At 45.5% G+C, this 24,660-nt stretch overlaps 1 protein-coding gene and 1 pseudogene across 1 annotated transcript in view; one reads left to right on the plus strand and one right to left on the minus strand.

The window, feature by feature from the left end:
- Positions 1 to 717: 717 nt before the first annotated feature.
- On the minus strand, positions 718 to 5,564 carry LOC140711142 (uncharacterized; annotated as a pseudogene).
- Positions 5,565 to 13,389: 7,825 nt separating this feature from the next.
- The window catches only part of LOC140711138 (SH3 domain and tetratricopeptide repeat-containing protein 1-like), a 41,428-nt gene continuing 30,157 nt past the window's right edge, over positions 13,390 to 24,660 (plus strand). The window contains 2 exon segments of the mRNA XM_073014051.1: positions 13,390 to 17,800; positions 19,246 to 19,410. Coding sequence (XP_072870152.1) covers positions 19,371 to 19,410 — 40 coding nt within the window. The 5' untranslated portion in view covers positions 13,390 to 17,800; positions 19,246 to 19,370.

Genomic DNA, 24,660 nt, shown 5'->3' on the forward strand with positions numbered 1-24,660 from the left:
TGAAGGCCTTACCACAAATTTAGATTCAAAAGGCTTTTCTCCAGTCTGAGGCCTCCCAAATCTTCAAAAACAGGAAAATCTGAAGGCTTGGCCACATTTCCTACATTCTTAAGGTTCCTCTGCAGTGTGAGCCTTTTCATGTTTATGAGGGAATGGGAAAGAGTAAATGTTTTACCACATTTCTTACATTCAAGGGGCTTTATTTATTTGTTTGTTTATTTTGAGATGGATTCTCACTCTGTCGCCAGGCTGGAGTGCAGTGGCACAGTCTCGGCTCACTGAAACCTCCGCCTCCTGAGTTCAAGTGATTCTCCTGCCTCAGCCTCCTGAGTAGCTGGGATTACAACCATATGCTACCACACGCAGCTGCTTTTTGTATTTTTAGTAGAGACGAGGTTTCACCATGTTGGCCAGGATGGTTTCGATCTCCTGACCTCGTGATCCGCATGCACAGGGCTTTCCCCCAACCCCCCATTGCTTTTTATGTCCTTGAAAAAGAACTAAGACAACTGAAATGTGCCACCATGCCCAGCTAATTATTTTTATTTATTTGTTTTGAGACGGAGTCTTGCTCTGTCGCCCAAGCTGGTGTGCACTGGTGCGATCTCGGCTCACTGCAAGCTCTGCCTCCCAGGTTCACGCCATTCTCCTGCCTCAGTCTCCCGAGTAACTGGTGTTAGCCACCGTGCCCGGCATTATTTTATTTTTTCTAGAGACAGGGTTTCACCTTGATGCCCAGGTTGTTTCACGCTGTTTTAATCCGGGCTGGTTATGAACTCCTGGGCTCAAGCAATACACACTCCTTGGCCTCCCAAAGTGCTGGGATTATAGGCTGAGTCACTACACCCAGCCTCTATATCATGACTTCTTTCATGGCGAGTAAACTGACTGGAACGAATGTAGGCTTTACCGCATCTCTTACATTCATAGAGTTTTTCTCCAGTATGAATTCTTTCATGGAGGTGAAGGGAACTGGGACGACTGAAGGCTTGGTCACATTGTTTACATTCATAGGCTTTCTCTCCCGTATGAGTGCTTCTATGGTTACAAAGGGAACTCAAATGACTAAAGGCTTTGCCACATTGTTTACATTCATAAGGTCTCTCTCCAGTATGAATGCTTCCATGGTCACGAAGGGAAGTGGAACAGCTGAAGGCTTTATCACATTTGGTACATTTATAGGGTCTTTCTCCTGTGTGAGTCCTTTCACGCGTCTTAAAAGAACAAGAAAATCAGAATGTTTTTCCACATTCCTTACATTCGTAGGGTTTCTCTCTAGTGTGAGTTCGTTCATGTATTAGACAAGAACCGGAAACAGTGAACGCTTTACCACATTGTTTACATTTATAGGGTTTTTCTCCTGTGTGAGTTCTCTGATGTCTTTCAAATGAATTGAGAAAATAAAAAGCTTTCCCACATATCGTACATTTATAATTAGATTTCCACTGTGCATTATCTTGTGTCTTCTAACACCTGGAACAGAAACGAAGAGTTTCCCACACTGTTCACATTTATATTGCTTCTCTCCATATGGTTTGTATCCTGAGTGAGCTAAGATGTGCCTGTTAAGGAGGGAATGACGTACAAAGACTTTTCCACAAATACTTCATTCACATTGTTTTAATCCAGCAGAAATGTTCTCATTCAGATCAAGCATTGGAATTTGGCTGACAACTGTCCATACTGACTACCGTCTTTGTTTTCACACAGTCTCTGTATCATATGATTTCTGTAAAAAAAATGTAAAGCACATAATTATTGCTTGGTTTAATAACTTTCTACTTACTAATAGGTGTTGGACTTACACTGCTACCAATACCAAGGAAAATGCTTTTTTTTTTTTTTTTTTTTTTTTTTTTTTTGCCATGACTGAATTATTGGAAAGTAAATGGGTTACTACTGAAAACACAGTTACCACCTGCATGGCTATGTCCAAATTAGTAACATTCATGCACACAGTTTTGTAGTACTATTTTCAAGTAAACTGTTTTCCAAACACTGACTGCTACACTGAAGTACATTGCATTTTGGGTGAAATTTTTCTAAAAAGAAATAAATTTCAAGTGACTCTCATTTGTTTTGATCGCTTGCTTTTAAGTTCATGACAAGCTAAGATTCCTTCAGAGGACTTTATTTCCTCTTCTCCGTGCAAATTATCTTATAGCTTTCCAAGGTTTTTCGAAGTGATCTTCAATATTCTGGTCTTTTCGTTTGTTTCCTAAAATACAGACCCACAAAATTATCATGAATTATTACAAACTATAGAAACATTACTAGATTTAATGTTCATTGTACACAGTGCCCATGCCTGATTTCTTCACCAAATCATTCCCTTGCGCCATTCCAAATCACAAATAGCACTGATGATAGGGAAATAGTTCTGTAATTAAGTGAAATGTTTTGTCATTCTCAGCTACAGAAACCAGGTTCCTGCAGGTTTCCTGCATCACTTCTCTGCAGAGATTCTTCTGAGAAGAATCTAGCAAAGCCCATTCCTCCTGGGTACAGTTCACAGCCACATCCTCAAAAGCCATGGAGTCCTAGAACATTCCACACATGTGGATAGAAGGATGGGTGAGACTGACAGCACTGGGAATCTGTACTCAATCCATAAGCTGTTTACATGATTCTAAAATTTCCAAGCATTTATTTTGTGCCTTGATTGTCAGAACTCTTACTCTGTTCACACATACTCCCTCCCACACAGCAGTACGAATGCTAGAATCGAACTATTCAAAAAGGCAACAGCAAAGTAGAAACACCCATCTTATTAGAGAATCCAGGGAGTAAGATGTGCTGCTAGGAGTTACCTTTTAACTTCACTTTGTACAATTCTAGTATCTGTCATAATAAAGTCCTACCTGATGTGCATAAGGGAGTTAATATTATCAGTCCTGAGACTACTTATTCTTAAAAACGTCTGCTCGCAAAGTTCCATCTTTGTATTAGTAACTTACATTTTGAAAGGGATTCCACCAACCCTAATAAGAATGACTCACTGCATGTAAATGGCTTATGCAATGTATTTGCCAAAACTTTTTCTGCTGAACGTCTATTATTTTGTGTCACTGCAGTGGTGCTTAGGGAACCAGACACCAAAACACTGTCTGAACACTAAGTGTTCAATGAGTTTCCCTGGTAGACAATATTTTACACATGCTGTCACTTGTTAACTGGGGAGTTGAGCCCATTCCATGTGATTACACCAAGACAGAGTAGGCTCATTAAATTTAATTGAGTAGTAAATAAAACCAATAATTGATATTTGACAATACTAATAGAACAATTTAAAAAATTTCTATTGCACAATGTGAAGGCAGAAAAGAATAAGAGGAAATACGACACACGTTTTTTAAAATGACATTAATGTCATCACTTCCAGATGCTATTCCTATGAAATCACATAAATTCCCAAATCAGGTTGTTTTTAGGCAAGAAAAAGTACTTTTTCATACGTAGTAAAAATGACAAATGTCTAATGATTTTTAGTCATCTAAAAAAAGAGTGATGGCTTGTCTAACATACTTCTAAGATTTTCAGACGAAAATATTCAGGACAGCACAGTATTAGCAGAGAGATGAGCAAGCAGACCAAGGGAAAAGAAAGTCTTAATGACCCAGCATTTATATGGAGAGTTGAGGAATGATAGAGTAGGCACTGTAGAATAGAAAAAGAAATCACATGCACTTTAAAATATGAGGCAAACCAGGCTGGCATCTACTTGGGAAAATGCATTGCATTCTTCTCTATTCCGTGAGCCATAATCAACTTATTATACATTCAAATATGAGAGATAAAACCAGAACACTTTCAGAAGTTACAGGAAGATTTTTTTTATGAAGGATTAGGCAGAATTTCTTTTATGTAAGAAAAAAGTGATGAAGGAACAGACAAACTCAAACATATTAAAATTTAGGGAATAAAAAGAAAATACAATGGGCAGGGCATGGTGGCTCATGCCTGTAATCCCAGCAGCTTGGGAGGCTGAGGAGGGCGATCACCTGAGGTCAGGAGGTTGAGATCAGCCTGGCCAACTTATCAAAACCCTGTCTTTCTGTTGTTTGTTTGTTTGTTTGTTTGTTTGTTTGGTTTTTTGCGACGGAGTCTCCCATTGTCGCTTGGGCTGGGGTGCAATGGCAAGATCTTGGCTCACTGCAACCTCCACCTCCCGGATTCAAGCAATTCTCTTGCCTCAGCCTCCCAAGTAGCTGGGATTACAGGTGCCTGCCACCAGGCTCAGCTAATTTTTTTGTATATTTTGTAGAGACAGGGTTTCACCATGTTGGTCAGGCTGCTCTGGAACTCCTGACCTCATGATCGGCCTACCTTGGTCTCCCAAAGGGCTGGGATTACAGACCTGAGCCACTGTGTCAGGCCTAAAACCCCCTGTTTACTAAAAATACAAAAATTAGCTGGGTGTGGTAGTGGGTGCCTATAATCCCAGTTACTCGGGAAGCTGACATAGGAGAATCACTTGAACCCGGGAGGCGGCAGTTGCAGTAAGCAGAGATGGCGCCACTGCACTTCAGCCGGGCTACAGAGCAAGACAGTGTCTCCAAAAACAAAACAAAACAAAACAAAACAAAACAAAACAAAACCCTCGAATATCCAGATAAGAGGATACAGATGTGTCCACTGTCATAAATTCTTCACCATGCTGCAAGAAGGAAACTGACATTTTGGTGAATCTTTGTAAATCATCAATTTATCTATCACACTTTTATTTCACCAGTAACGTTGATAAAGCTAAGTCCTACAATTCCATTTGAAATTACCCTTAAAAAGAACACACCTTTAAAACTTACTACACTCACTCTGGGGAAGAAATAAATATGAATTTTTAGCAAATAAAATACACCATTTTACCTTGCCTCTTTGGAAATAGTATGTTTATCTTTCAAGCTGTACTGATAAAATGTATCTTACAGCCAATGAAAAACTGGAACACAAATAAGCAGACAAGCCTTTTCAAGGTAACAAACTCAGGGAGAGGCAGTGCTGACTCCAACACAGACCTTTGTAAGTGTCACGGCAGGCCATTCTGTCCCTCGGGACACCCATCCTGTTCAGTAAAGTGCTCAGTGATCACCCAGGAGGCACTGGCACTGCTCTTTGTCCTCCTGTGCGCCTTCAGTGCATTTTAATGTTCAGGTTGTTGCACATCCTCTCTGGGGTGGGTTTTCCTTGTCCTTTGGGACAGTTTTTCTATCTTCACAAGTCTGAGACAATCTAGAGAGCAGAAATCATTTCTACCTTTTCCTCTCAATATCAGTATCCCATTGGCAGACCATCATTGTGTCTCCAAGGAATAAAAGCTCTGGCTGGAGGAACAGTTTTAATGACCTAACTTTAATGACATTACGTTGAATTGTCCATTCATTTTAATGTCCTAAAATTTTAATAATCCTAAGGGGTCACCATTTTAGAGAAAACTATACCAAGAGATTCCTCTAAGGCCAAGAGCATCCAGCTGCTCCCCTGAGCGACTCTACCCCCTACCTCAGGCTGTCCTTGGCGATGAGATGACCCCGGGGCTGATAGTCACTAGACCCTCCAATAGACATGGCCACTGTGGGTATCCTGGGTCATCCCCAGACAGTTTTAAAATTCCAGGACTAGGGAAAGACAGGAGGGTGGCTGAGGACACAACACCCTGTAAAGTTTTCACCGAGGGACCTCAACCTAAAGACATTTTGGTAATATGTACACTTAGGAAAGATGAAAAGAAGGGAGGCACAAATATTTCTTTTACAGTAGAGTGTCAGATGATTTATTCTCCACTTTCCTCTCATGTAAAATGCTTGGAAACAGAAAAATATTTTGGCCAAGGTGGCCCACGCCTGTATTCCCAGCACTTTAGGAGGCCGAGGAGGGAGATCAATTAAGGTCAAGAGTTCAAAACCAACCTAGCCAACATGGCAAAACCCTGTCTCTACTAAAAATACAAAAATTACCTGGACGTGGTAGTGGGTGCCTATAAGCCCAGCTACTTGGGAGGCTGAGGCAGGAGAATCGCTTGAACCCGGGAGTCAGAGGTTACAGTGATCTGAGACTGCACCATTGGACTCCAGCCTGGCGACAGGGCGAGACTCCGTCTCAAAAATATATATATATATATGTGTATATATAATATACATTTATAATTATTACATGTAGACAGTATTTGAAGTCATGGGACTGACTGTAGGTAGAAACAAGAGAAGGCAAGGAAGTTTTTATATTTATATATAATTATATAAAATTAATATACATAATTATAATATATAAATATATCATATAGACTGAGCACAGTGGCTTACACCTGTCGTTCCAGCAATTTGGGAGGCCGAGATAGGCAGATCACCTGAGGTCAGGAGTTTGAGACTAGCCTGAGAACATGGAGAAACCCCATCTCTACTAAAGATACAAAAATTAGCCAGGTGTGGTGGTGCGTGCCTGTAATCCCAGCTACTCAGGAGACTGAGGCAGGAAAATCACTTGAACCCCAGAGGTGGAGGTTACAGTGAGCCTAGATTGCGTCATTGCACTCCAGCCTGGGTGACAAGGGTTAAACTCCGTCTCAAAATAAATAAATAAATAAATAAAGCAAGAAATATGTATTTATGTCTAAATATATAATTACAATACATAAATGTGTATATAAATATACATTTATTATAAATTTATTAATATATGAAATATGTTTATTTCTGAGATAGGGTCTGGCTCTGTCACCCAGGCTGGAGTGCAGTGGCACTATCATAGCTCATTGGAGCCTTGAACAGATGGCTCAAGGGATCCTCCCACGTCAGCCTCCTGAGTGGCTAGGATTGGATGCACACACCACCATGCCTAGCTAATTTTATCATTTTTTGTGGAGACAGGGTCTTCCTTTTTTGCCTAAGCTGGGCTTGAACTCCTGGGCTCAAGTGATCTTCCTGCCTCAGGCTTCCAATGTGTTAGACGTGGGCCACTGCATCTGGTCTAATGCATTTTTAAATTGCGAGTTCATATTATTTGATAGTTTTAAGTACTGAATGTGTTGAACAATCAACTTGCAGAATTCCTGAACAATGGATGGTCAGCTCTCATGTCCTGGTTCAAATCGCCCCAGCACACCACGGCTAGAAACCTTTCAGCCAACTTCCAATTATGTCTCCCGGGGCAAGACAATGTCACTTGGCCGATCCCCACTAAGAGGGACTCTGGAAAGGCAAGAAACTATTCTGTTCTCTATAACGGAACCTCACCAAGGAGAAGGCAGCTGGGAGGGCCAGCTGGGCCCTTCAACCAGAAGCTTCCACCATCGACCCACTGCCCTAGAACTACACCGTGCTGGGCATTTGGGACACTGTTATGAGCAAGAGTTTCCACTTTTCTTCTCATGGGACCTTCATGCTAGTGGCAAGAGACAATTTTTTTTTTTTTTTTTTTTTTTTTTTTTTGAGACAGAGTTTTGTTCTTGTCACTCAGGCTGGAGTGCAATGGTGTCATCTCGGCTCACTGCAACCTCTGCCTTCTGGATTCAAGCAATTCTCCTGCCTCAGCCTTCCGAGTAGCTGGGATTACAGGATTGCACCACCACGTCTAGCTAATTTTTGTATTTTTAGTAGAGATGGGGTTTCACCATGTTGGCCCGGCTGGTCTGGAACTCCTGAGCCACTGCACCCAGTCAAGAGGGAGATTTTCAATCAATAAGTAGAATTATGATGAATGCCAGAAAGAAGAATGTGTGTGATGGGGAGGGGACCTAAGTTATTGTCTCACATTTTAACACTTTCGTAGGCAAAAACTAACAACTGAGAAGCTTAAAACAACACACACCTTTAAGCCAATTTTGGCAAGCTAGTAGTTGAGCATATTTTAGCGGATCCTGTGTTTGGGATCTCACGCCAAGCAGCTGGGCTGCATCCTCATCTGATGCTCCACCAGGGCAGAATCCATTTCCAGGCCCGCTGAGGTTACTGGCAGAATTCATTTCCTCAGACCCGCTTGGCAAGGGCCCAGCTTTTTGCTTCCTTGCCTACGGGGCCCCTCCAAAGGTCCTTTCTCAGCACAGCATCTCCTTCCTGGAGCGCCTGCAGGCGGAACCTTCCTTTCTAGTGTGCGAAGGTGATGCACTGTGACAGTGACATCCCATTGCTTTTGCCAGGCTCTATGGGTTAGAAGCCAGTCACCGGTTTGCTCGTACCCAAGGTCAGGAAGACTATGCAAGGGCATAGGTTATTGGGAAGTCAGTCACTTTAGGGTGTGGCTGACACCACTGAACTTGGTGAGAATTTAAGGGTTGGTAGGAGCTGGCCAGGTACAGGGGTGAGGGTGTGTCAGGCAGGGGTGAGGGCATGGAGGGCGATGCAGAGGCCTGCATCCTGGAATGTCCTTTCACTCCCTGAGGTTTTGTTCTCCTGATCCCTGAGTACATCCCAGAACACGGTGGGGCCCTAGCAGGGGAGAGGGAGGGAAGCCTGTGTTGTTCATCTGGGGAGCTTGTTAGGCAAATCAGATTAGGGGCCAGGCTTTCAGTGGTGGGTGTGAGCGTGGGAGTGATGAGTGTACAGGTGTCTGTGGGAATAAGCGATGGGGATGGGGTTAGCCCCAGCCACCATGAAGACCTTAACTGTGCATCCACCCATCCCAGCAGCATCCCTGAGTGAGTGCCTTCAGGGTGAAGGTCCTGCTTTGCACATGGAAGTGAATCAGAGTGGGACACTGCCTTGCCTTAGAGATGTCACACTTCTCCTTCTTCTTCGTTTTTTGTATTTTTGTTTGTTTGTTTGTTTTTGTTTTTTTTTGTTTTTTTGTTTTTTTGTTTTTTTGTTTTTTTTTTTTTTTAGCTTACAACAGAGTCTCACTCTGTTGCCCAGCCTGGAATGCAGTGGTGTGATGTTGGCTCACTGCAACCACTGCCTCCCAGGTTCTAGCAATTTTCCTGCCTCAGCCTCCTGGGTAGGGGAGCTGGGACGATGGGCACGCATTACCATGCCTGGCTAATTGTTGTATTTTAGTTTCACTGTATTGACCAGGCTGGTCCCAGTCTCCTGGCCTCAACCGATCTGCCCGCCACAGCCTCCCAAAGCTCTGTGACTATATGCGTAAGCCACCACACTGGGCGAGAGGTCACACTCCATGCCAAGTGGGTGGCAGCGACTCAGACAGCACCCCAGCTGGTGCTGGGAGTGAGGGGTGCTCAGTGTCCTAGGAAGGCAGAGGGCTCCATGAGAGGTTCAGGGAGGAAGGACTGGAGGAGGATTTGAGATTTTCACCTGAGCAGCTGGGTGGATGGAGGGGCTGTTTACAGAGAATCACAAGAATGTGGATGAGCAGGTTAGGGCACTAATAAAGCACTCTGTTTTGGAAAATTTGAGATGCTTCCCTCTGTCCAGCTGGGGCTTTGGGAAAGGTCAGGGCTGGGCATCTGACTGGGATGGATGTCTCTGGCTGGCAGCAGAGCATGTGGATGGTTTGTGAAGCCCGGAAGGGCATGAGATTTCCTGTGGCAGTGCGCACTGCAAATGGAAGGGCATTTGGCCTGAGCCCAGACATATACAAGTTGGGCAGAGCAGCTACGGAAGTACAGAAAAACCAACGGTGTGGGGGCACATGAAGCAGGAATCTCAAATAAGATGAGGAAAGAAGTTTTAAAGACGATCAGGGCTGGGGACAGTGGTTCATGCCTGTAATCCCAACACTTTGGGAGGCTGAGACGAGAGGATAGCTTGAGGCCAGGAGTTTGAGACCACCCTGGGCAACATAGGGAGATCCCATTTCTATAAATAAATAAATACCATTGGTACTTGGCATTTCGGCTGGGGAACAGCAAACACATGAAAGCTCTGAGGCAGGAAAGGGAAGTGATTAGTGCTCGCTCCTGGTTCCTTTATCAGGCCTTAAAGAGATGCAAAGACATTTCAGGTACTCCTTAGCCGAGCTCCTTCAGGGAAGGCCTAAGTTCACTTCTACTTCCCATCTATTAATTTTTTTTTTTTTTTTTTTTTTTTTTTTTGGAGACAGAGTCTCACTCTGTGGCCCAGGCTGGAGCACATGCAGTGGCACGATCTAAGCTCACTGCAACCTCCACCTCCCGGGTTCAAACGATTCTCCTGCCTCAGCTTTCCCAGTAGCGGGACCACAGGTACGCGCCACCACGATCGGCTAAGTTTTTGTATTTTTAGCAGAGGTGGGGTTTCATCTTGTTGGCCAGGCTGGTTTCGAACTCCTGGCCTCAAGTGATCCACCTGCCTCCGCCCCACAAAATACTGGGATTACAGGCGCGAGCCACGGCGCCCGGACCTTCTTCAGTGCTAACGCCCACCATACGTGCTTCCAAATGTTTGCTGAATGGCAAGGTGAACGAGTGAATGGGACTATGTGACTTCCGGCAGCAGGCAATCCTATTCCTTGGACCTCTGTTTCACTTTTTGTAAAGCAAGCCTGTCTCTCGCTCTCTGCCCTAAAAGCCTGAGTTCTGGGCTTGAGATGAGCGCGTCCTGTAGACCAGACTGCAGGTGGACGCTGAGCTGGGTCTTCTAGAAGGCAAGGATCCGGTCAGCTCTTGGGTCCAGTCCTCCCGCGGGACTCGGTATGCCCAGTCCCAGCGCCTTCCCGCCCAACCTCCATTTGTTCCCCCAGGCCCCGCCCTCTCCGTGCAGCTCGCTCTCCATTGGCCGGGGGGCGGGCCCTGGGCGCCTGCCTCCGCTGGGAGTGGGGCGGCGGGCGGGGCGGCGGGCGGCAGGCGGGGCCCTGTGCACCTGCACGGTGTGTGTCCAGGCCGCAGCCCCGCGCCAGCTGCAGCTCCTTGCTCCGAGCCGGATCCTGAGCGGAGAACACGCGCTGAAGCGGCAGCGGCGGCCCCGCCCCGGGACTCCATTGTTGAGGCTGCCTCCGCTCTGTAGGCTACTCAGCTGCGCTCCAGTCGGCCCAGGCGCCGCGGCGAGGAGCAGGCGCTGTGAGCCGGTGGCCTGAGGTGAGACCGGGCGACGGGGTCTCCGGACCGGGCGGGGGTCTCTGCCCCGGGCGTGGCGGCTCCGAGTTGGATTCCGCAGGGTCCGAAGTCAGGATGCGAGGTCCTTGCGCCTGGGCTTTTTCTCGGCGTCGGGTGGCACCGGGGGCTTCGCGCCTACTGCGATACCGCGTGGGCCTGCGCGGGGGTCCCGGTCGCCCTGCGGGTGGGGGCCGGTCCCCACTGCTCCCCGGCTCCCAGCGTCTGCCGCGGAGGGGACTGCATGGACCCGGGCGCTGGCTTCTGAGCCGAGATGGCGTCACTGCACTCCAGCGTGGGCGACCGAGTGAAACTCCGTCTCGGAAAAAAAAAACTTGGTAAAGTGTTTTACCCAGCCTAGGTATGTGTGGTAGAGCCGAATGAAAGCTTAGAAAAAGACGACTTGAGAACTAGCCCAGCAGAGGAATCAGGTGGGATGTGTTGTTACTGAGTAAGTGAAATTTGCACCTGTTTTCTCCCAGGCCTCGCTGAGTTGTGTACAACAGAGAGCTCAGGTGTTGGGGGCAGTTGACCGGTTGAAGAATGCATTGCTATTATGGGAGGAACATTGGGCTTTGAAAAAGCAGAACTGGATCCACGTTCTTGCCTGGTAACTCTAAGTATCATCTAGTTTGTAAAGGGGAATGCAGTTCACTGAAAAATTCTTATGACAGTGCGGAAAGGATTGGGGTGTCTGCATTGTTTTGTGTAATATAGGTCATATGAACGAGCATTTAGGCTGGAGGGAGGCTTTTCATCTCTATAACTTTACTTTCACAGGACAATTCCATCACGATTTGAAGATTTTGAGTCAAAACTACATTTTTCTGCTATGTGTTTCGGGGCAAATGTATACATACAATTTGCTTAAATATTTCAGATGATACAAGAATATATGTGTGGGGTAAAAAGCTGAAATTTGCATTCTCCCTTCTCTAGAAGTAACCATTGTGAATAGTTAAGTCTGTTTTCCAGCTATTTTGTATACTATAAATACACTGTGAACATTTGAGTGTATATAGACCTGTATGTTACACACAGTTTTAGAGATGGAATATTGCTGTGTTGCCCATGCTAGTCTCAAAATCCTGGGCTCAAGTGACCGTCTTGCTTCAACCTCGCAAAGTTTTGGAATAACAGGCATGAGCCACCGCGCCTGGCCTGCATGAGTATATTTACTAATTGCTAAGTTACTCTGTTCAATACGTGGCTATTGAACTCCCCCATGTGCCAAGCATTGTTCTGAATACGTTATATGCACCAATTCACTTAATTTTTAGAGCAGCTCTATTATTGTGGCCCTTTTACAGTGAGGAAACTGTACCACAGAGAGGCTGGGGACGTTGTCTAACATCACACAGCCGGTGCTGTTGGAATTGAGGTTTGAACCCAGACAGCTGGCTTCAGATCTCTTAGCTGTTATCATAGACGGCACACCCAAACCTTAGGGCCCTCCCAAGCCTTGCCTCCGATACGGGCTCGCCTGAGCTCTGCGAGCGCCGTGTATGTGAGGTTTCTTTCCTCTTTAAGAACACAAGTCTTGGAATTGTCGCAGACCCTGGTAGGACCTCTTGAGGACCAAAAACAGGGATTCTTCAAGCCTGCCCCAAGGGCCAGATCTGTGATTTAGCTACTTGGAAGGTAGACGTGGAAGAGAGTAATTTTACCAGAACAAAAAGTCAGGATGGCTGGGCTGACTTGGCCAGACGCAGTGCCTCATGCCTGTAATCCCAGCACTTTGGGAGGCTGAGGCAGGTGGATCACCTGAGGTCGGGAGTTCAAGAGCAGCCTGGCCAAGAAGTTCAAATTCCGTCTCTACTAAAAATATAAAAATTAGCTGGGCGTGTTGGCGGGTGCCTGTAATCCCAGGTACTTGGGAGGCTGAGGCAGGAGAATTGCTTGAACCCGGGAGGCAGAGGTGGCAGTGAGCTAAGATTATGCCACTGCACTCCAGCTTGGGTGACAGAGCGAGACTCCGTCTCAAAAAACAAGAAGAAGAAGAAGGGGGAAGGGGAATGGCTGGGCTGACTCATAGGGAAGAGGCCCTGCAGCAGCCGTAGGACCTTGGCCACTTGGGTGGAAAAGAAGGAAGGAAGGAAGAGCTTCACCCATGGCGGTGACCTGGACTGCAGAAACCACATTAAACAGTCCACATCCTGGAGCCTGGCCACCCCATTTGCTTCTCTTCTCCTTGGGTAGAGGGTGTGGGGAGCTTTCTACCCTGGAGGCTGAGCAGCGCAGCTTCTAACCAGGGTAGGCATTTTTCTGTCCCTGGGAATACAGACAGCATTCTCATAAGCAGCCCAAATCCTCCTGAACAGCTTTTTGTAGGGTGGGGCGGGGTGGGGCAGAGGGTCATTTTGACTCATAGGTGCTTTTCCACTTTCACTGCTGATAACTGTGTTACAAATGAAAGTTTTGTTTTTGACACTGAAGAGGGCTTAAAAGAGTGAGCTATTATGGCACATCTAAGTCTGCTAAAATAGAACCACGGGGTAGTGTAGGAAAATCTCTTCTAAATTATGGATCATATATGGTGAACGTTAAAAGCCACGTGTACCTAAGTTGAAAAATCAAAACATGTCTTGTATTTGGGTGACCCCGGTAATTCCGGATGCCACTGTGCCTTGTGTAAACCCAGGATGCTGAGGTGTAGGGATCAACAGGCTTTTTCAGGACATCTGTGCTTCTCCCTTGGGGTAAAGTGGGGCAGCAGTAGGAGCGCACAGCTGTTGGGCCCCTAATATTTGTCAGCTGTTTTACATGTGGGATTCCATTTAATGAAATCTTGGAGGTAAAATTATGTTATTGAAGATGAAGATAGAGGCTTAGAGAAGTTAAGAAAATTGTTCAAGATCACGTCATTTGTTTTGTTTTGCTTTGTTTTGTTTTGTTTTGAGACAGAGTTTTGCTCTTCTTGCCCTGGCTGGAGTGCAATGGTGCAATCTCGGCTCACCACAACCTCTGCTTCCCAGGTTCAAGTGATTCTCCTGCCTCAGCCTCCCGAGTAGCTGAGATGACAGGCATACGCCACGATGCCAGGCTGATTTTGTATTTTTTGTAGGGACGGAGTTTTTCTATATTGGTTAGGCTGGTCTTGAACTCCCAACCTCGGTTAATCCGCCCAACTCGGCCTCACAAAGTGCTTGAATTACAGGTGCGAGCCACCACGCCTGACCAAGGCCATGTAATTTCTTAAGTGCAAAGATGAAGTACTTGATGAACCCAGAAGTTTCACTTCAAGGCCCTTGATATTTCCATAACACATGGTTCCTTCCCTGGTTGGTGGGAGTGACTGAAGAACTCAAGGAAGCTGTGTTTTGTGGAAAGAGGACCTGAGGGGTGTATGGTCTTTCCAGGCTTGGAATCTGCCATGCTGGGCTTCTGAATTGTATAGCTTGACCATATAGAGAAGCCCCTCATTTAAGACTTCTTCGGGGGAAATAAAGGAAAGCCGCCCACATGAGATAGGCAGAGGCGACTTTCTCAGAGCTGCTGTGGCAAGAAAGTCAGCACCATCACTTGCGTGTGGCAGGGACTGACATGCAAGTGAGTGGCGGATGAGGAGTGGGGAAGCTTCAGGATGGAAAGAATGGCTCCCAGTGGAGGCTGTTGTGGGGGCTGGAGGCGGCTGTGCAGAAGTGGGGTGTCCTATGTGATTGGTTAGGGGCATATTTGGCTTTCTCTGAATGATCCTAACTGGAAACAGGGGCCAAAATTAGGGTGGCTGTCAGTTTTGAGTCAAGTCCTGGCCACGTGGACAGAGTTGTGGTTTAGTCTCTGGGTTGTGGAGAGAGAGCAGTCTGGCTTCCTGTCTGATGTGCTAGCCTGGCTGGCCTCCTGGCTGTTGACTGTAGATAGGGGATTGGTTTCCTGGGTGGGCAGCTACAGGTTGTGATCTGAGTTCTGTCTTTCTACATATGATCAGGCATGGTCTGTTTGTATATTCAGTCCCTCATTTTTCTTGTCAGTAAAAATATCAAGTGACAAATTGGACACATTGGGAAGATTTTAGATGTCTGTGTCCCCTGGAGGAAGTTTTGACGTTCACATTTAATCAGAATGAATGTAAACAATTGGGCCATTTATCTTGAAGATGTAAAATAGGAAATCTTCAACAATACTACCTCGGCGCCATTGCCTCTCTGTCCATCGTTAGGGAATGTGTTTTTATCCACCGCCGGCTCATCGTCCACCAGTTTGTGGTTGATCCACTTCTCTATACGTCTTGTCTTGTGTGCAACTCATTGTTTGCTAGTGTTAGCTTTCCCCTTCGTCAGTGTAGTTTATTTGTGTAACCTCTGTTGGTAGGAAGTTATTTGTGGAATTTGTGAATGGAAGGGACCTTGGAGGTCTGCTAGGTCGACCCAGTGATTTTAGAGATAAACGGAAATACAGGGAAATGTTCCAGCTTTTTTGGTGACAAAACCAGGAATAGAAAGCAGTGTTCTTTGTGCCACAATGTCATTGGAAGACAGCTCAATGTGGGCCTAAAATGCAGAGTAACTAACTTTCATTTATCTCTGCTTCTGACTCTTGTTATCAGACATTTTAAATTGACCTAAATGTGTTAGCAGAAATATGAAAAGTCCTGACTTGTTTACATACAAGGTACTTTGTCACCTACTCATTTGGGTTTTTTTTCAACAACAACAAGGATTTCAAGGATTGAAAAGACATTGTTACAAACTGAATGTTTATGTCTCCCCCAGATTCTTGTACTGGAGCCCTAACTGCCAGTGTGATGGTATTAGGGGATAGGACCTTTGGGAGGTGATTAGGGTTAGATGAGGTCATGAGCATAGGCCCTGGTCTGACAGGATTGGTGCCCTTAGAAGAAGAGAAACTAGGCCAGGTGTGGTGGCTCACACCTGTAATCCCAGCACTTTGGGAGTCCAAGGTGGGCAGATCACGAGGTCAGGAGATTGAGACCATCCTGAAATCCTGTTTCTACTAAACATACGAAAATTAGTTGGGTGTGGTGGCACGTGCCTGTAATCCCAGCTACTCGGGAGGCTGAGGCAGGAGAGTTGCTTGAACCAGGGAGTCGGAGGTTGCAGTGAGTTGAGATTCTGCCACTGCACTCCAGCCTGGTGACAGAGCGAGAGTCTGTCTCAAACAAATAAAAAAAAAAAAAAAAAAAGAAGAAGAGGAGAAAGCAGAGAGCTCGCACTGTCCTGGTGTGAGGAAACAAGAAGAAAGGTCGCTGTCTGCAAGCCAGGAAGAGGTCCCTGTCAGGGAACTGAGTCGGCTGACACTTTGATCTTGGACTTCCAGCCTCGAGAGCTGTGAGAAATAAACTAATGCTTAAACCACACAGCCTATGGTGTTTTTGATGGTATTTGCCTATGGTATTATGGCCATCTGATTTGACTGATACAGAAATGGTTCCAGAATATACTGTAGCCTGTATCTGAGTTGGTGATGCCATGAAAATAAATGTGGTAGTTCATTCCTTTATATAAAGATAGCGCTGTGAGCCGAGGGCCTTTGCTCATGTCTTAGTTGAGTCTTGTTTTCTTATAATAGCTTCCTAATTTCTCTTTTCCCCCTCTAATTTATATTATATCGCTGGATTAAATCATATATGGTATGATTTTATACTTTATGTCTATACAAACTTGTAGTGATTTTATTTCATTTGATTTGATTTTTGAGACATGCCCTTGCTCTGTTGCTCAGGCTGGAATGCAGGCGTGTCATGACAGCTCACTGTAACCCTAAATTCCTGGGCTCAAGTGATCCTCCCACCTCAGCCTCCTGAGTAGCTGGGACTACAGGTGTGCTATCCTGCCTAGCTAATTTTTAAATTTTTTGTAAGGACAGTCTTGCTGTGTTGTCCAGAGTGGTTTCAAACTCCTGGCCTCAAGCAGTCCTCTCGCCTCAGCCTCTCAAAGCACTGGATTACAGGCATGAGCTGTCACACCCGGCCCAGTGATTTTTCATTGTTAAGATCGAGGACAGATTCTCTGGCTTGGCATTCAAGGCTCATGATCGGGGCGTGATATGCAAATTTGGGTTTCGTGTTTCCATTCACACCTTCAGCCTTGCACTCTAGCTTGTTGTCTAAGCCCTGTTCTGAAGCCCAGACTGAGAGCTGCACTTAGAATTTATACCTTCTCATCTCTTCATCGTCTTCGCCTATGTTCTTATCTCCATCTGGGACATCATCTCCACACTTCTGCCTCTTTAAATCTTCTCCATCCTTCAAGACTTGAAATACTTCTGTTACATGATCCCCGCTCTGACGTCCAAGCTAGAATTAATCTTTCTTCCTTTGAACTCTGATAGTGCTTTATGTTTTTCATCCTTTAATTATACAGCAGTCCTGTGTGTTAGATATTATTATTCTCCCAGTTTTTCATAGTTACTTTGAAAATATTTGCTGTAGTCACATATTTGGAATAGGTAATATGAGCGACAATCAAAAGGTTCTGGAGAGTGAAAGGCAGTTCTACTCCCATCACTGCCCTGTGATCACTCTTGCCAGTTTTTGTTTGTTTGTTTGTTTTTCCAAGGCAGAGTCTTGCTCTGTCACCAGGCTGGTGTGATCTCCGCTCACTGCAGCCTCCGCCTCCCGGGTTCAAGCGGTTCTCCTGCCTCAACCTCCTGAGTAGCTGAGACTACAGGTGTGCACCACCATGCCCAGATAAGTTTTGTATTTTGAGTAGAGACGGTGTTTCGCCATGTTGGCCAGGATGGTCTGGATATCTTGACCTCGTAATCCACCTGCCTCAGCCTCTCAAAGTGCTGGGATTACACACGTGAGCCACTGCACCCAGCCTATGTGTCTTGTTTTTAAAAACACAGATGTTGGCATAAGATAAACACGGTTGTCCACCGGTAAGTATTTAGGTTGTTCCCAACCTTTTGCATTAATCAATGCTGAGATGTACATAATTCTTGCATATTTGCGTGAATATGTTCATAGGATGCATTGCTAGAAATGGAATTGTGGGATCCAGGGTTCTGTGCATTTTAAATATTGATGGGTGTTGCCGGATTCCCTTCCGTTAGGGCCATACCGTTATCTCACTGTCAAAGTGTAAGGGCGCCTATTTCTATTTCCTTGCCAACAGTTTCTTCTCAACTTTTTTGTTTGACATCACACACACACAGATAGCCCGCTTGTTCCAAAAGCATGGACATTTTACATTTCTACTTACAGTGTGCGCACACTGACTGAAGCTCTGTGTTGCAGTGATGTGTGCTGCTAGGATTGTGGCTCTGTTTCGAATTTGCTAGCCAGGCTATGGCTTTCCAGTCAGGTGTTTTTTGTTTCGTTCATGCTGTTGCAGCCGTTGAGCTGTGTGAATTTCCCTCCACTGCCCAGCCAGATTTCCCTTCCGGTGGACGGGCTTAGTGTCTCATCCAGCAGCCCTGTGCCCTGGTGATCTGGGCCGAGTGTGTCATCCGATGGCCCTGTTTCCTGGTGACCTGGGCCGAGTGTCTCATCTGGCAGCCCTGTTTCCTGGTGACCTGGGCCGAGTGTCTCATCCGGCAGCCCTGTTTCCTGGTGATCTGGGCTGAGTACCTCCATGAGAAGTTGCACCCATCTTCTCCAGTAGTGCATCATTTCACAGCAAGCAACACATTTTCACCACGTTTCTAGTGGGACATGTGCTAGCTCTTTTCTGGGCATCAGCAGACCTGGCTTTTTTCTGGTTCAAGCAACAGCTGGTGAGTTACCAAAGACAAGTCGCATCTGGCCCCTGGTCCTTTGCTTTATAAGTAGAATCACAGTCCGAGTGGGCATCACTGCCCTGGTCTCTCTGCGGTGCTGAGTGTTGTGGGGATGATGGCTAAGTGTCAGGGTGCATTTCCACCACTAGGGGATTACAGTCCAGCAAAGACACAGGAGGAAAGCTAACAGCCCCGGGCAGGTACACAGAACCAGAGGAGTTTGGAAGGGTGGTTCCAAGCTCCGTGGTGTGATTGATGTGATCACAATAAACATTTTATCTCTAAGTCTTGGGCCATTGGACCAAGAGAAGAGAGAGCTGGTGTTGAGTTGTAGTGAGAGGTGTGTGGTTCGTGTACCTGCTGAGCCTGGCTGGGACTCAATTCCATTTTACCTTCTGTTTCCACCTTTTTCATGCTCCTGCTTGTTTCTCCAGAAAAAATTGCAATAAATTCTTTTCAAAAATTTTACAAAAGCCATAGATGCTTATTGAAAATAGTTCAAATGATATAGAAGACAGAAAGATAGTGAATGTTTTTCTGTTGTGTGTTTGGATGAATGTGTCTTTGGGGTAGTCACTATTAACACTGGGTGTATTTCCTTCCAGATCTTTTCCAGTGTACCTACAAATATGTATGTACACTTTGTAAAGAACAAAATAGTACCTGATAAACACTGAGTCTCCCTACTCCCACTGCGCAGTCTACGTGGACATCCTTTCATGGTGATACGATGAGACCTGATCGACTCCTTTTGTTCGCTGGAGTGACAGGTAATAATAGCAACAGATAACTCACCTTCAGCGGGCATTTACCATGTGGCAGGGTCTGTGCTCCAGGCAGGCTACATGAAGTGGGTCTTAAGGCTTTTTACAACAATGCTATGGGTGAACACAGTGATTGTTAACATTTTGCAAATGATAGAATTGCAGTAGAGAGAAGCAGAGCTGCTTGCTCAAACTCATGGCACGATTCCCGAGAGAGAGAACACTTTTAAAACAATTGTTGTTATAGCCAGGTGATTCACGATCATTTCAAGAAATAGTGCATTCAGTGAATAGATTTCAGGGTCTGGTACAGTCTGGGAGTTGTTCCTGAAAATGTACTGGGCTAGAGGTAAGGGAGTGGTCCATTGGCCCTGGACCCCTAGTGCAAGGAGGGAGGTCCCGGGGAGAGGGGGCATGGAGAGGAGGTCTCTGAACAAACCTTGCAACATCCATTTCTGCCGAATCTGGCCCGAGGTCTGGTTCTTGACATGTACACTTTTCAGAGATACTTGGTTTTGATTTTTATCATGGCTCACCTGAGCAGCCATGGTTTCAAACTGCCTGGAGATGTGGTCTGGAAGGCCAGTGCTATGCCCATCCTTCCCGCTCCTGCAGGAGGGGAGTCATCCTGGGACTAGAGGGCTTCGCCTGTAATCAGCTATCTCATAATAAGTGGATTTGATGCTGGTTTCGCTAGGTCAGGAAATTTCCCATTTGGAAGGAAAACGGATACTTGTTTTTGGGTTTTGCTGAGGAGTCACAGGGTTTAGAGCAGGGACTGGAAGTTTGTTGAGACACATGTGAGTGCACTCAAACATCTTCCATGAAGCGGGGAAATAAACATAGTGTTCCAGAGAGGTCCCTGGCTTTGGGATATAAATATTTCTGTAACAGAATGGTACTGGATGTCTGCTGTATTTTTTCTCTACTATTTTGGCAAGTTTTATTTGGGTGTGTGTCTCCTGTACAGAAGGTATGACATCAGTTTTTGCCACCAAGTATTTACAGCCATCGGTGCCTCCTATGTGGGTCACTTTTGTGCTGTGGTTTCTTTGGGGAAATTGTAGGTCTCCTACCCAAAGCACATTGCCCATTTCAAGATGCTCCTGGTTTCTGAACACCTGTGGCAGTGCCTTCCATGTGGGTGAAGCCAGCCGAGAAAGTATCCCTCCCCAGGAGGTGGGGATTGGTGATTGCCTGAGGGAGGAGGCCGGGGATGAGCCCTGGACTAGAACTTGTCACCGGCTGCTTTTCCTTCCCCTCCTCTCCCTCCTATTTTTCCACCACCCCCACTTTTTAAAAATTTCTTATAAAAAATTAAGCAATTATTTTGGTTTCGTTTATTCACTATTCCTTGCTAATTTTATGCAGAGTGAGCCTGGGACAATGGGAAGGAAAGTTGTACTTAGCTTCAGATGATCCTACCAGCCCAGCATTGAGGGGCTTCCACCAGGCGGCATTATCAAGTGGCATTGTGGAGGTTCTCCTTTCAGTCCTCAGCGTTAACCAGCAGAGGCAGGTGATACTTATTCCTGGTTAATGTTGAGGAAGTTGAGCTCAAAGTGGCTAAGGGAACTTCCCAAAGTCACATAGGAAGTAGCAGAGTAGAACCAAACACAGATTGTCTCTGAATCAGGCAGGTCATCAGATTCCAAAATGGGCTCTTACTTTTTGGAGGTCAAAAAGCTGAACAGACACAGATCTATCTTTCTTTCTTTCTTTCTCTCTTTCTTTCTCTCTTTCTCTCTGTCTTTCTGTCTGTCTTTCTGTCTTTCTTTCTTTCTTTCATTTTCTTTCTCCTCCTCCTCTTCTTCTTCTTCTTCTTCTTCTTCTTTTTCCTCTCCTCCATCTCCTCCCTCTCCTCCCTCTCCTCCCCCTCCTCCTCCTTCTTCTCCTCCTTCTACTCCTCCTCCTTCTCCTCCTTTCTCCTTTCTCCTTTCTTCTTCTTACTTCTTCTTTCTTCTTCTTTCTTCTCCTTCTTCTTTCTTCTCCTTCTCCTTCTTCTTTCTTCTTCTTCTTCCTCCTCCTCCTCCTCCTCCTCCTCCTTCTTCTTCTTCTTCTTCTTCTTCTTCTTCTTCTTCTTCTTCTTCTTCTTCTTCTTCTTCTTCTTCTTCTTCCTCCTCCTCCTCCTCCTTCTTCTTCTTCCTTCTTCTTCTTCTTTCTTCCTCCTCCTCCTCCTCCTCCTCCTCCTCCTCCTCCTCCTCCTCCTCCTCCTCCTCCTCCTCCTCCTCCTCCTCCTTCTTCTTCTTCTTCTTCTTCTTCTTCTTCTTCTTCTTCTTCTTCTTCTTCTTCTTCTTCTTCTTCTTCATTTTTTTCTTTTGAGCTAGGTTTTCACTATGTTGCCTAGGCTGGTCTAGGCTCAAGCTGTTCTCCTGCCTTAGCGTTCTGAGTGCTGGGCTTACAGGTTTGTGTCACCACATCCAAGCGAACAGAGATTTCTTTAAAGAAGATTTACAAATGGCGAAAAAATATGTGAAAAAAATGCTCAGTATCACTTATAATCAGAGAAATGCAAATCAAAACCACAGTGAGGTATCATCTCACCGGTTAGGATGGGTATTATCAAAAAGACAAAAAATAACAAGTGCTGGCGAGGATATGGAGACAAGGGAGCTCTTACACACTGTAGGGGTGTGTAAACTAGAGCAGCTGGCTGGGCGCAGGGCGCACGCTGACATCCCAGCACTTTGGGAAGCCGAGGCCGGCAGATCACCTGAGGTCAGGAGTTTGAAACCAGTCTGGCCAACATGGTGAAACCCCGCCTCTACTAAAAACACAAAAATTAGCTGGGAGCGGTGGATCACACCTGTAATCCCGGTGCTGTTGGGCGGCTGAGGTGGGCGGGTCACTTGAGCCCACGAGTTCAAGACCAGCCTGGCCAACGTGGCGACACCCCATCTCTACTAAAAAATACAAAAATTTGCCAGGTGCAGTGGCGGGCGCCCGTAATCCCACCTACTCAGAAGGCTGAGGCATGAGAACCACTGGAACACGGGAGGCGGATGCTACAGTGAGCAAGCCGAGATTGCACCATTGTATTCCACCCTGGGCAACAGTGAGACTCTGTCGCGAAGAGAAAAAAGAGAAAGAGTAAGAGTAAGCTAGGGCACCCACTATGGCAAACAGTATGGAGGTTCCTCAGAAAACTGCAGATGAAATTACAGTGTGATCCAGCAGTCCCACTACAGTGTAGATACCCAAAGAAAAGGAAATCAGTGTCGGAGGGGCATCCACACCTCTGTTTCCTACAGCACTGTTCACCATAGCCAAGATATGGAATCAGCCTCGGTGTCCAACAGCAGATGATGGATAGAGAAAATGTGGTCTTTATACACAGTGGAGTACTATTCAGCCATAACACAGGATGAAGTCCTGTTATTCTCCACAACGTGAATGGAACTGGAAGATATTACGAAGTAAGCCAGGAACAGAAAGTCACACAGCACATGTTCTCTTATGTGGAAGGTAAAAAAGAGTGGATCTCATGGAAGTTGAAAGTAGACAGAGGATCCTAGAGGGTGAGAAGGGTGGGGGGAGAGGGAGATAGGGAGAAATTTGTTAAAGGATACAAAATTATAGCTGGATAGGAATAAGTTCTAGTGTTCTATAACATAGGATGACTATAGTTAACAAGAATATATAGTTTCAGGCTGTGCGCGGTGGCTCATGCCTGTAATTCTAGCACTTTGGGAGGCTGAGGTGGGTGAAACACCTGAGGTCAGGAGTTTGAGACCAGCCTGGCCAACGTGGTGAAACCCCATCTGTACTAAAAATACAAAAATTAACCGGGCATAGTGGTGGGTGCCTGTAACCCCAGTTACCAGGGAGGCCGAGGCAGGAGAGTAGCTTGAACCTGGGAAGCAGATGTTGCAGTGAGCTGAGATCACACCACTGCACTCTAGCCTGGGCAACAGAGCAAGACTTTGTCTCAAAAAAAAAAAAAAAAAAAAAAAATGTAGTTTCAGATAATTGGAGGAAGGGTATTGAACGTTACCAACACAAAGAAATGATAAATGTTTGAGATGGTGGATATGCTAATTACACTGATCACATACATTACATGTATTATAACATCATCTGTGTGCTCCATACATATGTACAGTACACAATTATGTGTCAATTAAAAAAGAAAAAGCTGAACTTAGATTGGAATGGCTATGAAGTAGCTAGCTTTTTCATATTTTTGGTATAGACCCTAGGCATTTATGTTAAGTAAACTACCGTTGGCTTTAGGAAATGTTTAGTATTTGAATTTTAGCCTTGCATTTTATAATACAGAGAAGTAAAACTGTAAGTTTACTTTAGATACAGTCACAGGGGTTGGCCGTGATGACTTTTTTATGTAATAAGGGGGAAATATACCTTAATTAATAGGCATACATGCTCATTTTTCTCCCTTGTACACATTTTCAGCTGTTGTACAGGCATTGTGATACTTATGTAAACAGTATACAATATCTTAGGTAGGAATCAGAATTTTAAGGTAAGAATACTTAGAGTTATATATTTTTCAAGCTTTCAAAGTGGACATTTTGCATGTCCATTTTATAACTGTAATTAAATTTTCAAAAAGACAATACCTGTCTTTAATATGGGTGATGCTCTAGCATTTTTTTTTTTTTTGGAGACAGGGTCTCACTTTCTCCCAGGCTGGAGTGTAGTGGTGCGATCGTGGCTCACTGCAGCTTCAGCCTCATAGGCTCGAGAGATCCTCCCACCTCAGCCTCCCAAGTAGCTGGGACCACAGGTGTACAACACCATGCCCAGCTAATGTTTAAAATTTTTTTGCAGAGACAGGGCCTTCCTCTGTTGCTCAGGCTGGTCTGGAATTCCTGGGTTCAAGTGATTCTCCTGCTTCATCCTCCCAAAGTGCTGTGATTACCATCCTGTGCCACTGCCTGGCCCCATATAAGTGGGATGATGACTTGAGCCTAGGGGTTCCACACCAGCCTGGGTAACATGGCACAAGATCCTGTCTCTACAAAAACTAAAAAAATTAACTGGTCATGGTGGCACCTGCCTGTGGTCCCAGCTACTCCAGGAGGCTGAAGCAGGAGGATAACTTGAGCCCAGGAGTCGAGGCTGCAGTGAGCTCTGATCTTGTCATTGCATTCCAGCGTGGGTGACAGAGTGATACGTTGTCTCTTAAGAAAAGTTACTGGCTACCTGATTATTCATAGGGAAAAAACCTGAACTCTGACCTAAACCTCATACCTCGTACAAAAATTAACTCAAAATGGATCATGGACTAGAACG

Source organism: Chlorocebus sabaeus, unplaced genomic scaffold (assembly GCF_047675955.1).
Source record: "Chlorocebus sabaeus isolate Y175 unplaced genomic scaffold, mChlSab1.0.hap1 unalloc_scaffold_217, whole genome shotgun sequence".
NCBI classification, from domain to species: domain Eukaryota; kingdom Metazoa; phylum Chordata; class Mammalia; order Primates; family Cercopithecidae; genus Chlorocebus; species Chlorocebus sabaeus.